General features: G+C 41.0%; 1 protein-coding gene across 5 annotated transcripts in view; it reads right to left on the bottom strand.

Moving 5' to 3' along the window:
- Gabra5 (gamma-aminobutyric acid type A receptor alpha5 subunit) overlaps positions 1-20052 on the bottom strand; it is a 124132-nt gene that overhangs the window by 89709 nt on the left and 14371 nt on the right. For all 5 annotated transcript variants that reach the window (XM_008833636.2, XM_008833635.2, XM_029563800.1 and 2 more), the window contains 3 exons: positions 15597-15718; positions 13088-13155; positions 12763-12983 (listed from right to left, as the gene is read on the bottom strand). In XM_008833636.2, coding sequence (XP_008831858.1) covers positions 12763-12983; positions 13088-13155; positions 15597-15718 — 411 coding nt within the window. The remainder of the gene's footprint in view (positions 1-12762; positions 12984-13087; positions 13156-15596; positions 15719-20052) is intronic.

Raw genomic sequence — 20052 nt, 5'->3', positions numbered from 1 at the left:
CCCCAATTCTATCCAAAGGAATACTGACAATGGATTGCTGTAGATGAGGAACAGCTGATCCTCCTGGAACAGGGACCTCTGGCTGACTAGATTTATCAGAAGGACAGATGGGGGCAATAGATGGGGGTCCTGACAACACAGTGGACATTGGCAGGGATGACAGAGTATGGAGGCTCTAGAGGGAGAAGAAGGCTGTTTATCTGACGAGTTTATATTCATACTCAGATGCCACGGAACTCAGAAAGTAAGTGACTGTGACCAGTAATAGTCATATATATAGAGATTAGAAATGCATGTGAAAACGTCTCAATGTCAGTTGCCTTAAAATGAATTTTTCTGTATGAAACTGTATTTTAACAACGAAGTGGAGATCTTTTCTAAACATTAAAACCTCATTTAATTTTATGTCTTGTAGAGTTTATAATCAGTAAAAGATTGTACAAGCGTAATAATTCCTCTGTAAACCTAAAAATGTACAGCCAATTTTGAAAGAGATGTACCCTAGCTCAGAAAAATGTTATTGAATAGGTTAATGCTGTTGTAATGGAAAGCTTCTTTTAATTAAAAAAATTAATAAATTAAAAAAAAATGGATCATGTAGGAACCAGGGATGAAAAACAAGGTAGAGAAATTGGATCACTCAGTAAATGCTAAAAATAAAGTTAAAAAGAAATATAAACAGAAAAGAGGGGAGCTCTGGGCACCATAAAGAGATCTAAACTTCAGATTATTGGAATAGAGGAACACTACAGCAAAGACATAGAGAATATTTCCAATAAAATAATAGAAGAAAATTTCCTAAACATAGAGAAAGAGATGCCCATCCAGGTACAAGACTCTTACAGAACTTAAACTAGACAGGACAAGAAAAGAAACTCCTACAATATGTTATAGTTAAAACACTAAATGCACAGAATAAAGAAAGGTTATTAAAAGTTATGAGAGAAAGGTCAAGTCACTTATAAAGGTAGACCCATCACAGTAACACTTGATTATTCAACAGAAACTTTTAAATGTTTTATTTATTTATTATTTTTATTTTATGTGTATGCATGTATTGGCCTGCATGTAGGTAAGTGCACCTGTGTTGTGCAATTCCTGCAGAGGACAGAAGAGGCTGTCAGATTCCCTGGAACTGGAGCTACAGTTGTTAGCTGCCATGTGGGTACTGGGATTCGAACCCGGGACTTTTGCAAGAACAACCAGTGTTCTTAACTACTGAGCCATCTCTCCAGCCCAACAACAGAAACTTTTAAAGACAGAAAGTCTGGAAAGATGTATTTCAAGTTCTGAAAGACCATAACTGTTAACCTAGACTGTTATACAAAGCAAAACTATCTACTAAAATTGAAGGAAAAATAAAAACTTTCCACAATGAAGCAAAGATTAAAGGAATTTGTGACCACTAAGCCACTCCACTGAGGATACTGGAAGGCATACTTCAGTCTGAAGATAAAGATAAACATACCCAAGGGCTCAGTCACGGTAATAAACATTCCAGAACAAAATCAAAAGAGGGTCTAAGAAAATACCGCAACAATAAAATGACAAGAATTAATACAGATTTTTCAATAACTCCTAATATTAATGGTTTCAATTCCTCAATAAAGGGATACAGGCTAAGAGATCAGATCAGAAAACAGAACTCAGCTTTCTGCCTCCAATAAACACACCTTGCATCAAAGATAGACCCAACTTTAGGGTTAAAGGACAGAAAATGGTATTTCAAGCAAATGAAATCAGTCCACAAGCAGGCATACCTATTCTAATACCTAATGAAATAAACTGTAAACCATAACTAAGGAGAGACATAAGGAGGGTCACTTCATATTCATTAAAGGAAAAATCCACCAAAAGAATATTGTTAACTCTAAACATATAAGCACAAAACACAGATGAACCCATGTTCACAAAAGATGCATTAGATATAAAACCACAGATTAACCCCAACACAAGGATAGTGGATGATTTCAATACCCCATTCTTACCAAAAGGCAGGTCATACAGACAAAAACTAAACAAAGAAACACTGTATTTAAATGACATCATAAACCAAATGGACCTAAAAGACATTCATAGACATTTCACCTAAACATTAAAGATGCATTCTCTTCTCACACAGAGAACGTTTTCTAAAATCAAATCACAAAGACACAAAGAAAGCCTCAACAAATATAGGAAAAAATGAAATAATATTCTGCATTCTATCTAACCACAATGGAATAGAAGTAGATTTCAACAGCAACAAAAAATACAGAAAGTACAGATTGCTAAACACACAACTATCAAATGATCGTGGGGACAAAGAAGAAATCAAGAAAGAAATTTTAAAATTCCTATAATTGAAGGAACATGAGGGTAAAACATACCAAAATCTTGAGACACAATCAAGGCAGTTGTACCAAGAAAGTGCCCACATCGAGAAATTTAAGAGATGGCAAATCAATAACTTGATGATGTGACTGAAAATCTTGAAAAAATGAGAACAAACAACAGTCAAAAGCAGCAGACAGGAAGAGATCGTGAGAACCAGGGCTGAAATGAAGGAAGTGGAAGTGGAAAATGCGCAGTCAGCCAAATGACGAGCTGGTTCTTTGAAAAGATTAACAAGATTAACAAATCTTTAACCAAGTTAACCTAAAGAAAGACAGAGAACATCTGAATTAATAAATTTAGATGTGAAAAGTGAGATATTACAATAGACACTGGGGAAATTCAGAGTATCTAAAGGACATAACTTAAAATTCAGATTCCATTGGACTGGAAAATCTGAAAGAAATGGATGAATTTCTAAATGCATATTATCAACCAAAGTTAAATGAAGATGAAGTAAATAATTTAAATTGGTCCATAACAACCAATGAGATAGAAATAGGAACTAAAAGTCTCCCAAGACCAGAATGATTCAGTGCAGAATCCTATCAGACTTTCAAAGAAGAACTAATATCAAAAACCCCACATTATTCTTACAATGGAAAAGGGAGAAGCATTTCCAAATTATTTTTATGAAGCTAGTATTATCCTGATGTTAATAACAAAGAAGCCACAAAAAAGAGAATTATAAATCACCCTGATGAGCATACACACAGAAATTCTCAATAAAATACTTGCAAACTGAATTCAGGAACACATTACAAAGATCATCTACCATAATCAAGACTGCTTCATCTCAGAGAAGCAGGGATCATTTAATATATTTAAATCAATAAACGTAATCTACAACACAAAGACACTCAAGAACAGAAGCAGCTCGGTGGATGCAGAAAGGGCCTTTGACAAATACCAACATCACTTCATGATAAAAAGTCTTGGAAAGACTAGAGAAACAGGATGTATAAGGCAATATATAACAAACTCACAGCCAGCATCAAGCTAAATGGAGAAACTCTCAAAGGATTTCCACTAAAATCAGGAAAAAGACAAGGATGTCCACTCTACTACTGTTCAATATAGTACTTGAAGTCGTAGCTAGAAAAATAAAGCAACAGAAGGTAAAGGGGATACACCTGGAAAAGAAGAAATCAAAGCATCTTTATTTGGAGATAATGTGAGTCTACACATAAAAGACCCTAAAGACTGTCAGGAATCTCCTGAAGCTGATAAACATATGCAGCAAAGAAGCAGGATACAAAACTGACATTAAAAATCATTATCCTTCTTATAGCAACTACAAACATACTAAGAAAGAAATTAGGGAAGCAATCCCAGAACTACAGTAACAAAAACATCATGATAGTGGCATAAAGACAGATACATTGGTCAATGGAATACAGTTATGGACCACTCTCCCACAGCTACCTGATTTTTGACAGAAAGAGGTAAGAGATACTCAGTGGAGAAAAGATAGCATCTTCAACAAATGGTACTGGTCAAACTAGATAGGAACATGTGAAAGAATGAACCTAGATCCATATATCTTGCCCTGCACAAAGCTCAACTCCAAATGAATTAGGGACCTCAACATAAGACTTGATACTCTAAATCTTATAGGGGAGAAAGTGGGGGCTACACTTCAACTTGCAGGCACAGTAAAGTGCTTTCTGAATATGACCCCAGGCATGCAGGCATTAACACCAACAGTTGACAAACGGGACGTCACGAAACTAAAAAGCTGCACAGAAATGAACACTATCATTTGAATGAAGAGTTAGACCACAGAATTTGAAAAATCTTCACCAGTTATAAATCTGAGAGGGCATGACTATTATAGTTACTCCCAACCATTTTCTGATTGGATTTTAGGTCCACTGCACAGGAGGAATTCATGTAAAACTGGTCAAAAGTTCACAGCTGCGGCGGTCATAGGCCCTAGAGGGAGCCTGTTCTTGTTTTGCAATATGGACAGGCTGAACTTCCTTCTAAACATTTATGTTTACACCTGTAGTTCAGTGTTATGCTCAGTCCTGGCTAGAGAAGATTATGCCTGAAGTGGGCAAGGGTGCATCCAGAAATTCTTAACTGATGAAAGTACTGAGAAGTGACTGCTGAATATTCAACCGTAAATGAGACATCTTCATCACCCTCTCCAAGGCCCAGGGAACATTGCTGAAGAAATAACATAGGAGCCAGAGGATGGGAACCAGTATAGTACAAAGCTGCCTTCTGGACATGGCTATTATACCCATGAACTCACAGCAGCAGTAGCTATCTACATAAGACCTGCACAAGACTGGGCACACCCGTATTCCATCATGGAGCAGGTAGAGGTTCACAAGGCCCCACTCCTTCCTCAAGAGGTATAGGCACCTCATGGTTGCTAGGGGAGGGAGTGTTATAGCCACTGGTAAGTTGCCTTCGCTGAAACAAATAACCCCTCACACATACTCACAAGTAGGCAGTTCTGACTAAGCACAGTGGCCACAAAAAAACAAGACAACATGGAAGTAGAAGGATGACTTCTTGGGAAGGAAGTTTTGGTGGGAGAAGGAAGGGAGTTATAGGGAAGAATATGATAAAACTACATATACATTGTGAAACAATACATTTTCAAATAAATGGGAAAGTGAAGTGGACAGTTCTTGAAGAAAGAAATGGAAATGGAAAATGAATATTTGAAAAAAAAAAGTGTTCAACATTCTTAACCATCAGAGAAATGCAAATTTAACCTACATTGGAATTCCATCTCAAACCAGTCAGACACTACGATCAAGAAAACAAATGACAATAAACGCTTGTAGGTATGTGGGGCAAGATGAGCTCCTATTCACTCCTGGTGGGAATGTAAGCTATCATATGATCCAGCTATAGCTCTCCTGAGTTGGCATACCACAGAGCACTATAATGTAATTTAATCATATTGTTCAAATCCTTATTCCCAAGAAGAGTACTACACACAACAACCAAGATGAGGAACTAGTTAGATGTCCACCAACATGAATAAACCAAGAAAGTGTGGTGTATACAGAGAGAGACAGAGAGAGAGAGAGAGAGAGACAGAGAAACAGAGAGAGAGACAGACAGAGAAACATCGGTGTTTTAGTCATCCATGAAGAAAAATGAAATTATGTCATTTGCAGAAAAATAGAACTAGAAACCATCATATTAAGCTAAATAAGCTAGACTCAGAAAGACAAACACTGCATGTTTTCTCTCACATATGCACTCCATATTTAAATATAAGATAGTCATATATGACATGAAATTAGAAGGAGGACTATGGGGGAGAAAAAAAAGGAAGGTGGAGGGGCTGAAGAGATGGCTCAGTAGCACTGGCTGCTCTTGCAAAGGACCAGGGTTCAATTCCCAGCACCCAAATTTCAGCTAACAACCCTCTGTAACTCCAGTTCCAAGGGATCTGACACCCTCTTCTGACCTCTGCAGGCACTGCATATCACGGATGCACTTACATACATGCAGGCAATACACTCCTACACATAACATAAAAATAATAAATAAAATACTTTCAAAAAGTGAAAGGAAGATGGAAAGTAGAGTCAAAAAGTGCCAATTGGGTTAGGAGAGAAAGATAAAATACCACAAGTTTTCTCACATATGCAGAATATAGATAGAACCCCCACACATCCTCCTAGGAGACCTAAACTCACCTCTAGGTGACTTCTGATATCTAATACAATTTGAAAACTATGGACATAATTGCTTATACCATTTTGTTTAGTACATAGTGAGCAGGAAAGTTATACATAGGTAGTGCAGGTGTTATTTTTCAACATATGTGATCTGAAGTTGTTTGTATTCAAGGATGCAGAGCCCATGGGTATGAGGAACTGACTGTAATGGATGACACACAACAGGCCCCTTTGAAAGATAGTCAATAAAGAAAACTACCAAATCTAATAGTGTGCAACTCAGGATGTTGGAAGCCCAGAAGATAGAGAGCTGAGCTGAGGATGGGGGTGGGGGTGGTGCAGGCTGGCAAGACTGGCAGTCTTGAGGGGCACATCTGGGAGAAGTATGGGCCAATGAATGGAAAGATGAGAAATAATGGGTATGTGCCACCAGGGGGCCTGATGGCAACAGATAGAAGAGAGCAAAGATATGTAAGCCAGGCTCCAAAACAAGTACATTCCGAACCAAGCAGAAACAAGGGTTTTCTGTGAACCTTACATTCCAAAGAAAAGGAACAAGCTGCAGTTACTAGAATTTGTATGATGAGTGACAATTGAGGATGCTTTTAAAATAGACCAGTTGCTAATGTATCTCATGGAACAAAGTGTATCAACCATTTTCACATATAGAGTGTTGGGAGGAAATAATTAAGGAAATTTCTACTCCTACTGTTGGTGGGAGTGACACTAGTAGAGGTTAAGAGAGTAATTTGAAAATATTTGCTTACTTTTCATTCAATTCCTGGAATTTATACAAAACATATATTCATGAGCTTGCATCACAATGTTATTTTATCACAGAGGCAAAAAAAAATGAAGTATCATGACGTTTAAGACACAGGAAAAGATTTTCAATAGAGTTTAAGCTACAGAGCTACCTACAAAACAGATTTCAGAGAAATTAGCCTCTTAATAACTGTAGGGGACTATGTGTTTATGTAGGGGACATAAATATGCATTACATGTTAGACACAGATACACTCCAAAGTATTAATGTGGATTCTCTTATTCTTGATATCATGCCTTGTCATTTTTCCAAAATTTCAAATAATGTTTTGTTTCTTGTCACTATAAATTATAAGATTCAACTGACATAGCTTTTTGTTCATAGTAGTTTTCTGTATGTGTGCTGTGTGTTTTTGTGTACATGCATGATGTACTCATGAGTGCATGTGTGTACAGGTACACTCATCAATGTGTGGCCGGGGCAGAGACTGATGTCAGTCACTTTCCACCTTAATTTTTGTAGATAGGGTCTCTCACTGAATACAGCTCACCAATTGTCTAGACTGGCTGTTCAGTGAGTCTCTGAGTCTCCCATCTTTGCCTCCCAGAGGTAGGATTACAGGCAGAGGCAGGGATATTAAGTGCACATTTCCATATCTGGCTTTTTGCATGAGGGTTGGTGATCTGAACTCACGTCCCCATGCTTGTACAGCAAGCACTTTACCCACTTAGCCATATCCCCAGTCTCAAGCCAAGAATGCCAGGAGGCACTTCTCTCACCATTTTCTGTGGTTATTGGGAAGTCACAGGATCTATATTTGAGTGCGGACTTTCCAGTGTAGCCATAAATGGGGAGCGCCTACTCTGTAAATGAACCCCTACCCTGTGCTTTGGTCACAGGATCTATATTTGAGTGCGGACTTTCCAGTGTAGCCATAAATGGGTAGCGCCTACTCTGTAAATGAACCCCTACCCTATGCTTTGTTAAAAAAGAAAGAAAGAAAGAAAGAAAAAAAGAAAGAAAGAAAGGAAAAGAAAATGATAGGTGTTTGGATAGATAGGTGAGAGGGATCTGACCATACTGCAAGTGGATGGACTTACGCTGGGGACCGACTGGGGACACTGACTTGACACAGCGGGCCTTAGCACCTAGGACAGAGTATATGGGTTCCACTGGGGTGGGGGGGGGCTATGAGAGGGATCTGGTGGGGATGGAGCTATAAAGATGATTCAGATTAAGATATTCTGTATGAAATAAAACAAAATTTAATAAAAACAAATTTGTAAAAAAGTTTTAAACATGACAACACTATGTACTATATATAGATGTTTATGTTTATACATTCATATATATACCTCAGCATCCAGTTAGAATTATCTAGCTATATATGTATAGTTTTCTTCAAACACATTACCCATAAATCAAACATTTATAACATCTGCTATTTCCTCAATTAATTTACACTTCCACTTAATGGATGCTGTCAATCTCTAAGCTGGACTGTGAATATGCTGCCCTCCAGTGGGCACTGGACTCATGCGCGTATTTACTATACAGCAGTTCTCAGCTGTGTAGAAGAACTTACATTAGAATAAGAGAAAAATCAGGCAGTGATAGGGTAAATATGATAGAAATATGTTATATGCCAGGATTAAAATGTCACAATGGGAACCACTATTTTGCATAATTAATCCATGCTAGTAAGATTTTTAAATGAATACCTGATTTTTTTAAAGACATGCTTTCCTAAAGTAAAACAGCCAAGGGCAAAGCCACCAGGCAGACAACAAGGTGGAGAGGCACTTGATGGAGACCATGCAGGATTTGCTAATCTGCTGTGTGCTCTGGCACAATGGTGACACCGTCAACACTCCAGTGTGCCTGCCCCCACCTTTTGTCACACATGAAGAAGAGATCGTAGCTGGAAAAGCCACCTGGTTTTCAGAGTCAAGCAGGATTGTGAGTCTGGGGAGCCCTCTCCTGCTTGCTTCCAGTGGTTTTCTACCCATCAGACTGACGACCCCCCACCAGGGGGCCCAAAGTCCAGGGCAATGTTCCCTAAGGTGGGACTCATAGTTTGTTCTCACAGAACTTGCATGTTCAGAGGCTGCAGGAGAAAGGAAAATTAAAGGCAGCCACTGGTAACCAGGTAACTCCTTGTAAAGGACAATAAGCCACAATTTGGCACTCCCTGGTAGATGGGCCACTTTGAACTGCAGGGGCTTGTCCAGGGGACCTCAACCCTGGCCGGCCATGCAGTAATGAGAGAAAATTTCACAGATAAATAATAAAAATCAATCATGTAGGCTGACTACAGCAATTGTCCAAGAGGCCAAAGCCAGACTCTGGGGTCTATACACTGTCCCCTTCCAGGCCTGAGAAGAAAGGCCTAGGTGGTGGAGGCATCTCTGTGGAGGCTCCCATAGAAGTGATCTAGCCATTCAACAATGGGCACACAACTCTGGGGATGGCTGTGTGCTAGAAAGGCTGTTCTAGAAGAAACCTTTGGTCAAAGTCCCAGGAATCCTATGTTCTATTTTAGAAGGTATGAAAATGATATACACTCAGCAGAGGCAGTACTTTGAATTTCATAGTCTTTTAACAAACTACATACAGTCTGATCTTCTCTGACAATGCTACTTGACCACAGAGAACCACATTCCCAGGAGCCCAGGGATCATGGTAAACCAACAACATGCAGGACTCTTGCTTACCTGACTCCTAGCACCTTGGGTGAATGGAATGCATTTTCAGTATAGGGCATTTTCAATACAGAATGGGTTTATTGAGATGTAACCTAATGGAAGTTTAGAAGTCTCTCACTTCATCTTTGGGTTTCTGTGTGTCTCATTGTTTTGTGCTAGAGATAGAGCTCAGGGTCTCATACATGCTAAACTTAATCGATCCCTGAGCCACACCTCTAGGCCAAAGTGATTTCTTTTGGAAGACAATGGGAAACGACAGTGGCTCTCTTTAGATTCCCTGTGAACTTTGGTGAATTTTGTCTTTAGACACTATTGGTGCGACATCAAAACTTCTTCAGATCCAGTGTTGCTCCAGGTAAATGAGTCCAGATGCTAGACAGGAAAGCATGTGTCAACAAGGGCTTACCTCCCTGGGCTCCTTCAGATTATGGAAAGGTTTATTGTTTGCTCAATTATGTGTATTTTTTAATGACTACTAACATCAAAGACTTCTGGGGTATGGGGAAAGTTTTATGCAAAATTCCTTTCCACATACAGCTACTTCTTTGGGGTTACACCGCAGTTGGGAAGCTGCTTTCTCAAGGATGGTGGCTGCTATTCTAAGACATTTCTTAATGTCTGTCTTGGGTTAAAAGGCCCAGGCAGACACTGATTTGTTCTACACTTTCATGATTCACCTTTTGGACTGGGTGCAAAGTCTGAAGAGAGAGTGACAACAAAATTTTATTTGAAAATCTTACTAATTCTGTGTATTTCTTCTAATATTTGGTGTCATGAGGAATAACACAGCACACACTTCTACACAGGCTCTCAGACCTTGCTTCTAATGACCACCTAGAGAAGATACTATCTAGGAATGTCTGCACCACTGTAAACTCTTGGTTTTATATGGTTTGCCATGTAGCTTTCTGTTCCTGAAACAAATACTGAGAGAAAATCAACTTACAAAGAGAAAAGGGTCTTTGGCTTATGGTTTTGGAGGTTTCTATCTGTGATTTATTGGACAGTTGCTTCAGGCCTGTGGCAAGGCAGAACATTACTGCGAGAATTTATGGCAAGGCAAACCTCTTGCTTCATGCCAGCGGGCCAAACAGAGAAAGAAGGTGGTACAGGGTCTCAGAATCCCCTTGAAGGCTGTTCTCCAATGACAGCAAGACGAGGCTACACCTCCCATTGCTTCCCAATAGAGCTTCTCTGAGGGGAAAAAAAAAAAAAAAACCTTGAACACACAGAGGGTTGTTCAAGATTGAGGCTACAGTGCCAGGTTTGAGGTGTGATCCAGTGCTAAACAGAAAGTCTGTACCCCGAAACGACTATGATAGCTGGGCACCAGACTTCCCCTCACCAGCTCATGATCTATACTTCTGCAGTAATTTGTTCTGTCATTTCACTGTTTTTGCTAAATCAATAAAATGCTTTTACCTTATCCCTATGGCCTTAGCACACTAAAATGCAGAGCACCTGGAAGAGAAACTATTTCCACTTCTCAAATGTTGTAGCTGACTGAGAACCTCATTATCAACTTTGCAGCTCATTAGCAGACTTACTCTGCATAAATAACCACTCATTTACTACCACAAGTTGCTCTGGCACTCATCTTTCCTGGCCTTCCTTCTGGGCATGGCACTCTCAAGATGGTACTGAAAAAGCTCTCCTAGATCCAGTCAGAATGTGGCAGCCCTCCAATGCCCAAATGTGATGGATTAAGCAAGGATGTTTCTTGAATTACGGTTGTCCCCTTGATGACTGTGTGACCTTGAGGTGATTGCCCAACTAGTCTGAGCCTTATGCTGAGCATGAGTGGTGTTGGTGTCCCCTACATCCACTGGCAGGGCTCTTTGAGGACCAGAGGAGCCTATGTCTGTGGCTTGAACACAATTAACAGTAAGCATCCCCTCTCCTGCCTGCTCCCCTTTTCCACAGTGGATTTAACTCCATTCCTCACACAGACAATGGTGTACCATAGGGTGGCATTATGTTGCTTCAAGTAAAGCTACATGTTTTATTAGGTATGGAATCTAACTTTGGAGATGAGACTCAAGGACAGTAGTCTAGTGGGATGGGAGATATTTTTATTTTATGAACAAAACACAGTTATCCTCATAATAACCCAATGTTTCATCCCAATACTGGGTGGCCCCCTTGCATGCCTCATGGCCACAGCCTATCTTGCACCTCTCTCTGCTCACAGAGCTGAGACTGTATTATGTTTCCCTCCATACCCTTTAATTTACATAAGATACTGACTCAGCTTCTCATCATATCTCTGCAACGCCACCTCGTGTCTGTGGGTACAATAGATTCAAGGTCAATGTAAAGAAAAGCAAAGAGTTAGACAGAGAATGAATTGCCAAAGTACGTTCAAGGCTCCATACCACAGCTCTTGTGCAGGGCTGCTGCAAGTTCTCTTGCTGTCAGACCGGTTTAGGACACTATGCCATGTGTCCCTGATGGCAAATACCAGAAAACACAAACCCCAAATATGTCAATAGCAAGATTATTTTCCATTATGATTATATGTTAAAGTTCATTGTGAAAAACTCCTAATAAAATTAATTCACAAATACCTAGATGAATGTGTGTGACTAGGAAACTTGGCCTTAGGGGGTTTTGTTGTTGTTTTATATAACTTTGAAAACATTTCCTGGGGCCTACTTAGATCTACATGGAAACTGAAAAGCTATAAAAGAGTCTTTCTCATTGGTCAATTTGTTGATTAATTAAGGCCAATGAAGAATTCAGAATAAAAGTGTGACTAATGATCATTTTAAATTATAAATACTAGAATTTATCTTCAGCATTGAAATGTTATAAAGACTCATAAAAATGGGCTTTGAACCCTTGAAAAAAGTTGTACAACTTCAACAAAAATGGATTCACTTTAGGTTTTTAATAAAATTTGTATGAAATAAAATGTTTTCATCTTTCATCATCTGAGTCACTAATTCCAAGGATGTTCTTGAGGTTGAACCAAAAATGAAACAAAAAATGAGAACAAATACTAGTAACTGTGAGCCTACTGAAGCCCTGGGAAACAGACCAGAGCCTTAGCCTGAGCAGCTTTCAGGGTACAAGCACACACTGAGCCTGTGCTTCTCTCTCTCTCTCTCTCTCTCTCTCTCTCTCTCTCTCTCTCTCTCTCTCAAACACACACACACACACACACAGACATACACACCACAGTACTCTAATCCATCTTCAGACCCACTGGGTCCTGGGACCTTGGATGTCCTGGTTCAAAACCCCAGGATGTTGGCCTGCTCACCGCATAGTGTAGAGAAGTGTACCGTCATCCTCCAGTCTCAGCAGCTTGTTGGGTGTGGTCATGTTGTGTGCAATGGACTTCTTCCCGTTATGGAAGAAGGTGTCTGGAGTCCAGATTTTGCTGGCAAGGAGATTGTTGAGAGGCAGACGCTGCATGGGCCCCTTAAACCGCAGCCTTTCATCCTTCCAGCTTTGTCGGAAAAACACATCTATAGTGTATTCCTAATGGAAAGGAAAGCAGCAGGGTGACCTCTCAGGGGGAGAAATCCTTATCACAGTTCTTTCAATGAGAGAATTCTCTGTGTGAGCCATGCCTTGGTACTTACCATTTCTGTGTCAGACACGGGGCCAAAGCTGGTGACATAGATGTCTGTCCGCACCTGCGTGATTCGCTCTGAAACAGAGAGAGTGGTTGCTGTGCACCCCTTCCACACCATGTACCTCCTCCACATTATGTTGATGTCTCAGTATAGTAACCAAGTTTTGCTCTTTGTAAGTACAGAGCATTTATTTGCTTTGTAAATTTGGAGGACTTGATCAAACACTCAATGGACCTGAGCTGCTCCAAACTATGATGTAAAGAAGTACCCATCATAAGAGGAAAATGGCCTGTCTCTCATTATACTTCTGCCCCTGAGGGGTGTTCGTCAACAGATGGGGGCTGAATCCTGGCTGAGAGGCATTTTCTGGTGCACTCCTAAACCTGGAGCCGTAAAGCCAGCCTGCTGTGCATCACCGTGCCCTCCCAGCCAGCTATTACTGGGAGGAGTTGCACAATTCAGGATGAGGGGGGAATGGTCACCAATCAAAACTGGAAGCACTGGATGGACTCAGGAAAGGACTAATGATAAAGGGCTTTGGTGCACCACAGGTACAGTCTGAAAAAAATGACCCACCTCTCCTGATATGACATTTTGAATTGTTAAAAACTCCTGTCATGAGAGGCTGCTATTTCAATTAAAGTTATGGGAATGTACTGAAATGATGAAAATTGTCAATTAACACCAGGGGAGGGGCTCAAGTGTTCCTTGGGTCATGAGCAGACACTAAATTTAGACATTCAGAATACACCACACCCCTCACCACAACACCCCAAGCTACCTGATGGTATAGTGGGTACAAATCATTCCCCACAGCTGTGGGTGATCATCTACTTACATGGTGTGTGCTTATCATGTTTGTGCCATGCTGTTTCTAGTGCTTGCCTCCACAATAAAATGCAAGTCCCACTGCACCCTCCAAGCCAGGGTGACCCATCAGGCACTACTGAAAGGGGAGGACCTCTACCCTGCAATGTGGTCTCATAGGCTGCCTGCACAAGAGAATTCTGCAAGAGTTGACCCAAGCTCAGCAGTCCTCTCTGCTTTGACCCTCTTGAATGTGTTCATAGAGAGGGTTGCTGGGCACGGAACCTCATAATGTCATTTAGATGTGCAGAAAGATGTCAGCAAGGCTGAGAGGACTTTTCTTGCAGAAAAGACTGAGAATACAAGCCCATGTGTTCTGTAAATCTTCATTAAAATGCAAATATTAGAGAAATCAGCATTTCCTCCAAGAATGCATCTGGCAGAGGTTCTAAACTCACCTAAGAGAGGAAGTTCAAAGGCACCACACATAAATTGTAAAATCCAAGCATACTGAGCGACCCTGGAAACTGCAATCCAATTCTCAGCACAAAATTAAGTGGTACCAAATGTGTCCCAAAAGTATAATCCCCTATCAGTTTAGTTTCTGTCAACTTCCTGAGTGAAAGCAGTCGCCCCCTATCTGCACATCCATTTCCTGTGGCTTCAGTCACCTATAGGTTGTCCAAGCCCAAAAATATAAATGAAAATTCTAAAAATAAATAATTTACAAATTTTAAAAAGCTTGCATTGTAGTATTTAGTTATAATTATTTTGTTAACAGTTGAATTAATTGTTTGATTTGCTTGTGACTAATCTCTTACTGTGCCTAACTTATAAATTAAGCTGTGTTGCACGACAGGGGTGCACTCACATACATGCAGGCAATACACTCATACACATAAAATTTAAAAAATAATAAAATTTAAAAAATTAAGCTGTATTATAGGTTTGTATGCATAGGAACAAGCAAAGTAGATACAGAGTTCTGAGGTAGTCACTGGGGTTTGGAAGACTTAGCCTTTTCAGTCAGGAGAGAGTATTGTAAATTACTATAGCTAGGGCCAGAGTGAAGTAAATTCACAACATATAAAGATCCAGAGAACAGCTACAAAGACAGCAGACTTCTGACAAGGACTTACAGATGCGAGAGCACAAAGATTTTTATATTATTACTTTAAAATATTTTATTTATTTTTATTTTATATGTATGAGTGTTTTGCTTGCATCAAGGGCACCTGTGCATGAAATGGCCGCATAGGCCAGAAGAATGCATTGAATACAGAACTGTAGTTACATATGATTGTTAGCCACCTGTGGGTGATAAGATCCGAATTCAGGTCCTCTGCAAGAGTGGCCAGTGCTCTTAAATGCTGAGCCATCTCTTCAGCCTCTTTTATGTTATTTCTTAACATGGGGCATACTCAGCTTTAACAGAACCTAAGAACGTGATTTCTCCCTAAGTGAATCAGAATAGACTATCAGATTATCTGGAAAGAGGGGAGTTTTCGGGGTCAGGTTAAGGAGACTACTTCCCCCAGCTCCTTGCCTCTGGAAGATGCTAACAAAGGGCACAGGAGAGAGAAACCCTCCACTCAAAATCCTGGCATGGTAGCTCTTTCAGAAACTGTCTGAAATCCAGCAAGCATAGCCTTATGGCTGAGGGTGAGCTTGTGAGATCCTCACCAGCTTCATTTGGAAATACACTCACCTCCCAGCCCAGGCCGTAGTCTGTTGTCATAGCCATCCAGAAGCCCGTCCAAGATCCTGGTGAATATGGTGATGTTGTCATTGGTCTGATCTTTTACAGAACTGGTTGGCATCTGGGAAAAGCTTTTTAAAAGATACATGAAAGGCAGAGGAAATTTATATTGCTTCTTATGAATATTTTTCAAGACAGTAACACAAGACTCATAGGCATCTGGTCTTGGAGTAAGGGCATCCAAGAGGGAACCTCCCACCAGACCCCAGGTTCCCTTAGTAAGCCCTGGATCTCAGATACGCTTAGTTCTGCTATGGGTGGAATGGCCATCAACCTAACACCATTCTCAAGATTTGCTACTCACTGTTGTTTCTGATTAGCTGTTTATTATCAATGCTTTCGCCAGTTTAAAAAAAAAAAAAAGGTCTCCTCTTGGTGTGGTAGCCTTTAATCCCAGCACTTGGGAGGCAGAGACAGGTGGAATTCTGTGAGATCCAGGCCAACCTGGTCTGTATAGAGAGTTCCAGGCCAGCTGAGGCTACAGGGAGACCGTGTCTCAGAAACAAACAAACAAAAACCCACAACAACAACAAAATTAGCCTCTGTACATGGACTAGAAGAACGATGAAATCACCAGGGATTCCAGAATTTTGGTTTAAATCAGAAAGACAGAGTTTGCAAATCAGCAATGGGCCGCTAGCAATGGGCCCCCAGCAAAGGGCCCTGAGATGTGCAGAGGGATGTTGAATCAATTTTTTAACCTAAGTTGGAAGCTAGATAGGTGAGCCCAAATTTCACTGAATTCTTATGGGGTTAGGGGCATCTGCGCTTTGAATAAGATGCCTGGGCTACAGCATGTGGTAATAGAAATGATGGGCTTTGTGACATACTTGGGGAAATTATTCCCTTTGAGACTGCCTGCTGCGGGCCACATTTTCTGTTGATGACCACATTTTCTGTGACCCAACATGTCACAGGTACAATAAAGACCCCTGTAAGAGCAGACTGGCCCTCAGGGAAGAAATAAGAACATTCTGAGTTTATCCAAAGGAGTAAAGCTATCCAGACTCCAAAAGTATATGCAGGTGGAGCAGATGGAAGCCAGAATCGATCTGTTTAGATTCAATCAATGAAAATGAGTGATTTTCAAGAAGTGGGTAAGGCAGGCACACATCAGCTCTGACCTCAGCATCTGCCTAGAGAAAACCTAATCTCCTGAGGTGGCTATGAGGGGAACAGAGTCTCCATGCCCAGAAGACCTGACACATCAGAAGACCACAGATCCTCCTCGGGTTCCAATAGCAGCCTTCGTGTGCGCAAACTTCACTTGATTTACAAACTGGGCTTGGCTTCACTGGCTTCAAGGGAGATTGTTGGAAGAAATCCAGCTGTGGATCCCAAGAAATGAGCTCTCTTGGCATTTGAAAAAAGAGCACATGATTCCTAGCACTTCCCTGAGAAGCCTGGCTGCAGGAAGCGAGCTCTGCTCAAGCACTTTCTCCCATGCATTGGCTGAAATCAAAGTAGAGCTGCCATCCTTCTGTGAGAAGCCAAGGTCAGAATGGATGCCCCTACCCAACCCAGTTCTTGAAAACCAGCCCTTTTCATTGATTGCATCTAAGTAGATCAATCCTTTGCTGGCCTCAGAGTGATTCCTTTTTGAATAAGCATAAAATTCTTTTGATCTAATTTTCACATCACATTAAAATGCATAATTGAAGCTGTAACAAGCTAAAATTCAGTTCTGTTCCTATGGAGTCCACAGACATGGGTATTTTACTCTGTGATTTTGTATTTTAAAATATTATGCTCCCCTTTTTCTAACATCCATAGCAATCTCACACTTCTGAGCAAAGAAGGAAGACTTCCACAGCTAACACTAGAATGAAATGCCTTGAGGTATTTGGGGCTGCTGAAGCATGGCCTTGCTCACCTGTGTACTAACTGGTCACACCAACTCTGGCCTCGTGGTCTACTTCTCATAACATTCCTAGCTTATCAGACTGGTTATACATCTTAGGCAATGTCCAGGTGCCTGACTTTGGAAAGTTCTCACTACCTCTTCAACATACAAGCTGAGGTGTGAGAATATGAAGCAGTAAAAAAAATCTCACCTCATGCATGAATTCATTTTTTGATATTTCAACTACGTGACGTCAACTCCTGTTCAAAAGGCTTAAATGGAAAAATTCCAGAAATAAGCAATCCAGAAGTTTTAATCTGCATATTCTTCTGAGTAGTATGATGAAATTATATGAGTCTTCACATTCTTTGACCAGAGTATCCATGCTATATACACTACCTGCTGATTAACCACTTAGGGGCTGTCTCAGTTATGAGGTGGACTGTCACATAAATATTAGGTAGAATGTCAAATAACATTTATGTTAATTAATAATTGGCACTGAAGTACAAGGGACCTTGGCAAATTCATTACAGTGTGTTGCTGCAATTGTTCTAGTTTATTCTCACTGTTCTTAATGTGTTCTCTTAGTGGGCCTGATTTATAAACTGAATGTTACCACAGGTATGTATATGTAGAATCTAGTATTGTCCTTGGTCTTGGGCATCCACTGGAGGTTTGGGAACAGACCTTCCCCAGCTAAGGGACAATTACTTCACATTCAACCATTCAACGTAACTTTTCTAAGCTAGTTCACCATCTGTTTTTAAAATGCTCTTCAATTACATTAGATCTTATCCCTGGCTATTAAAAGAAAAAGAGTTGTTGGTATCATTGGCCATTTTTACAACTGTGGGTCACAGTAATGGCTCAGAATCTGGCTTTCCTTGACTCTCTCTGAGGAGAGACAGGCTCATAGGCACAGTGTCCCCCTCAGCTCTGCTCTCACTTTACAAACACCAAAATCACCTCCAGTGCCAGGGATAGATAGGATGCTTATGAATTCCAGAGATCAGTTTCAGAACTCATTACTAGAGACAATTTTTAAATACATTAAAAATTGTCTGCACATGTTGGGGACCTTTGTTGTGTAAAGTAGAAGTTTCTTCATGTCTGGATAGCTCACGAGCTCAGAGCCATATGCAGAGACTCCTTTCACAACAGGGCGTCTTCCCGGCATTTTTCCTGACTCCTTTGTGAAGTAGCAGCCACAGGAATGTAGCCTCCGGCTCTGTAACTATTAGGCTTTCCTGTGTGATTTTCAAGCAGTTTGGCAGCCTGGCGGGAGCCCATTTCCACACGCAAATGAGGCATCCCCAAAGTACCTATCAGCTGAAGCTTTTACCACTACCCCCACGGTATAAAGTTCCATGATTCCCCTCAATAATTGAAGGAGCTGGATCACTCTGGGGCACTGAGGCTTGGAGCCACGCAGAGCCATTGAATAAAGAGCTGTAACACTGGGTCTGACTGAGCTGAGTCTTGTCTCACTGCCTACGATCCAGCCTTCCCAGGAAGAGCTGTCTTTCCGTCACCGACTCACGGATCCCAGCTTTAGCCGCCCTCACACTCTCCCGTGTGATCCAGCGGCCGGTGGATTTCGCATCTTGAGGAAAGTACATGGGTGAAATTAGTGCGGGACACGTCTGGGCAAAGCCCCCAGCAGCAGAGAGCCACGGAAGACGCAGGGAAGCAGCGCAGGAGCAGATACCCGCACACCCCACACCTGGCGCCCAGCGTGCCCCATATGCACACATTTTCCTATAATGACTCCTTTCTTAGAGAGATTTCAGTATCTGCCCTTTCTTGCCATAATTGCCTACTGTATTCGTCTTTGTTCTTCATGTGGCAACATTCAGGGCAAGGGTGTCTGGAGTGTTACATTTGTTGCATTAACTAAAGTCAGGAGGCAGGAGTAGGGAACAGGTGCTAAGAAAAAAAATCCTTAGAAATGCTTCTTGGGGAAGGAATTTGAGTTTTGGTGGTGTTGTTTTAGTTTTCCCCACAATCAACCTGCAAAATGTTTTATCTGCAACAGACAGTTATGCAATGACCATTCTCACAGCCTGAGGAGGAAGACACTTGCTTTATCACAGACCACAAGTGCTGTTTGTTGGCTTAGCCTTGGCACAGTGCCTCCCTTCACCCCACAGATGTCTGTGGACTTGCTTCTGTCTCCATCAAGCTGCACGGTCCTCAAGGGCTGCTTCTAAGGCAGAAAGTAACTTCAGCTTGCTCTGTTCTGCTTTGGCTCATCAAAAGTATTTTTAAAACAAAATGGTTAGGACCTTCTGGGGTCTGTGTTTGATGGGCAACAATGTGACAGGGGCCCCAAAACAGAGTCACGGGTGTCTACCTCTCATACACGGGCTTAAGTTTAGTTCACCAGGAAAGCCTGGTCACCAACCACCTTGAGCTCTTAATCCTGCTGAGTGTATCCAAGGGAGTCTGTTCACTTAGGACAACCATGGATGAGTGTCTTCTTCAGGGACAAGATAAAGATTCTTTGGAGGATTGGATATTTGTGAGGTGACAGTAAATCTGTTATTACAGACAAGAGTC

The sequence above is a fragment of the Nannospalax galili genome, unplaced genomic scaffold (assembly GCF_000622305.1).
Source record: "Nannospalax galili isolate Female #2095 unplaced genomic scaffold, S.galili_v1.0 scaffold135, whole genome shotgun sequence".
Taxonomy (NCBI): domain Eukaryota; kingdom Metazoa; phylum Chordata; class Mammalia; order Rodentia; family Spalacidae; genus Nannospalax; species Nannospalax galili.
This window is presented reverse-complemented; position numbering and strand designations above follow the sequence as displayed.